The 2,613-nt window shown below is 40.7% G+C and overlaps 1 protein-coding gene across 1 annotated transcript in view; it reads right to left on the bottom strand.

Moving 5' to 3' along the window:
- Nucleotides 1-2,613, bottom strand: part of PPP2R3C (protein phosphatase 2, regulatory subunit B'', gamma) — a 40,400-nt gene continuing 37,787 nt past the window's right edge. Inside the window, exon 11 of the mRNA XM_011995060.1 lies at nucleotides 1-311. Within this exon, the coding sequence (XP_011850450.1) occupies nucleotides 123-311 (189 nt within the window). The 3' untranslated portion in view covers nucleotides 1-122. The remainder of the gene's footprint in view (nucleotides 312-2,613) is intronic.

Genomic DNA, 2,613 nt, shown 5'->3' with positions numbered 1-2,613 from the left:
TTTGCTGTGTTCTCTAGGCATATCAAGTGTTTTATTTAGACCATTCTGAGGATTTTGCTTTAAAGGCTTTACATGCAGCATTCAAGTATCTCTTAATATAAGACAGTCTAGTCTTTCAGAGATCATGTATCATCAAGGTCTGTAGAGTTTTCACTGTCATTTGCAACAAGAGCTTCTCTGTTCTCATAAGTCCAGAAGCCATTCAAATCGATTAGAATGGTGGTTACTGTGTCTCCTTGATTACTGTTGATTAAATCCTGAAGAGAGATTTTCAAAGGATCCTTTGGCTTTACCATGTCAAAGATTTCATCCTGCAAGAGAAAAAAAATACAATGAAATTTGATCCACTTAATTTCTATCACACGTCGTGATCCAAAATTCAGGGCTGTCTGCATCCACTGAAGTATGGAGGAATAAAATTGAGGGCTGCCACTTGGGCTTATGTTAATTTTTTGTTCTACTTTTTTTCTTTTCCATTTAACAGGCAGTTTCCTTTTCTCTACCTACAATCACAAAATTTTATTGGATAACTCCTTAGCTATGTGATAGCTGTCCTTCATTTTGTAGATGCAGAAACCAAGGCTTAGCATCTAATCCAGCTACATAGGTAATTAGTGGCAGAACTATTTAATGCAGTGTTCAGGGACTGCATGTTAACTAATTTCTTACATATTTTTCTATTGCCTTTCTAATTGGTGGTGAAACAAGGTTTTGTCTGTAGTTTTTGTTGTTTTGTTTTGTTTTTGAGATGGAGTCTCGCTCTGTCATCCAGGCTGGAGTGCAGTAGAGCAATCTTGGCTTACTGCAACCTCCGCCTCCGGGGTTCAAGCAATACTTCTGCCTCAGCCTCCTGAGTAGCTGGGACTAGAGGTGCACACCACCACACCCAGCTAATTTTTGTATTTTTAGTAGAGATGGGGTTTCACCATATTGGCCAGTCTGGTCTCAAGCTCCTGACCTTAAGTAATCTGCCCGCCTTGGCCTCCCAAAGTGCCGGAATTATACGCGTGAGCCACTACACCCAGCCTTGTTTTTTTTTTTGAGACAGAGTTTCACTCTTGTTGCCCAGGCTGGAGTGCAATGGTGTGATCTCGGCTTACCGCAGCCTGTGCCTCCTGGGTTCAAGCGATTCTCCTGCCTCAGCCTCCCAAGTAGCTGGGATTACAGGCATACACCACCACATCCGGCCAATTTTTGTATTTTTAGTAGAGACGGGGTTTCTTCATACTGGTCAGGCTGGTCTCAAACTCCTGACCTCAGGTGATCCACCTGCTTTGGCCTTCCAAAGTGCTGGGATTACAGACGTAAGCCACCGTGCCCAGCCCCTTCTTTTTTTGTGTGAGATGGAGTGTCCCTCTGTCACCCAGGCTGGAGTGCAGTAGTGTGATTTTGGCTCACTGCAACCTTTGCCTCCCAGGTTCAAGCCATTCTCCTGCCTCAGCCTCCCGAGTAGCTGGGATTACAGCTGCGTACCACCACACTCGGCTAACAAGGGTTTGGTTTAATTTTTTTTGCTAATGGTTCAACTCAATTAAACATCTAAATGTTTCAGAGATAGTGACAAAGCTTCATTTCCAATATTGATGTCAACATTTTATTAGGATAGGAGAGGAGTTCTTCTTTCTGGATATGCATTAGATATCCAAAAAGAAGCTAAATGCTGCTAAAACTTACTGGAACATATAGAAGACCTCCTTCTATATTATGAAGTGTACAACAGATATTTACAGGGAATTAGTACATGTTTTCTAATCTTTTTGTAGTAAAATTACTACAAAATTTGTAGTAAAATAAAATTTGTAGTAAAATTACTCAGGTGAACAGGCTCTTTGAGGTAGCATACTAAAAAAAAGTGCCTGAACCTAAACAGTTTCCAAGGTAAAAATTCAGTTTACAGTTGAATAGACTGCCGTAGGATGTAGACTGTACTGACTGTCTCAATTTTCTTTTTTTTTTTTTGAGTCAGAGTTTTACTCTTGTTGCCCAGGCTGGAGTGCAGTGGCGCGATCTCAGCTCACTGCAACCTCCACCTCCCGGGCTCAAACGATTCTCCTGCCTCAGCCTTCCGAGTAGCCAGGATTACATGCATGCACCACCACACCCAGCTAATTTTTGTATTTTTAGTAGAGACGGGATTTCACCATGTTGACCAGGCTGGTCTTGAACTCCTGACCTCGGGTGATCCGCCCGCCTTGACCTCCCAAAGTGCTGGGATTACAAGCGTGAGCCACTGCGCCCGGCCCCCTGACTGTCTTAATTTTCAATTAAAATGAATGAATGCCTCCAATGAGAACATAGTGATGACAATACTAAAATTATAAACTATATAAATAGTCCAAATGTGGTCTCAGTTCGTAATGATTTAAATATCAGTTCAGAACAAAAAGCAAATACTTGATTCAAATAGTACTTCATTACTTGCTTTCATATAAAATTTCATGTAATACAAATGACTATCTCACAATTATCTGGTAATATGTAAATTAAAGGAAAAGATAACCTTGACATCTTGAAATGAAACAGGATCTTGTCCGTGGATTTTCATTAGTTCCTGTATGGCCTGTATTTGATAGAAATAAATCTAAGTAAAAAATGAAATACACAACATCCCCT

This window comes from Mandrillus leucophaeus, unplaced genomic scaffold (assembly GCF_000951045.1).
Source record: "Mandrillus leucophaeus isolate KB7577 unplaced genomic scaffold, Mleu.le_1.0 Scaffold467, whole genome shotgun sequence".
Classification (NCBI taxonomy): domain Eukaryota; kingdom Metazoa; phylum Chordata; class Mammalia; order Primates; family Cercopithecidae; genus Mandrillus; species Mandrillus leucophaeus.
This window is presented reverse-complemented; position numbering and strand designations above follow the sequence as displayed.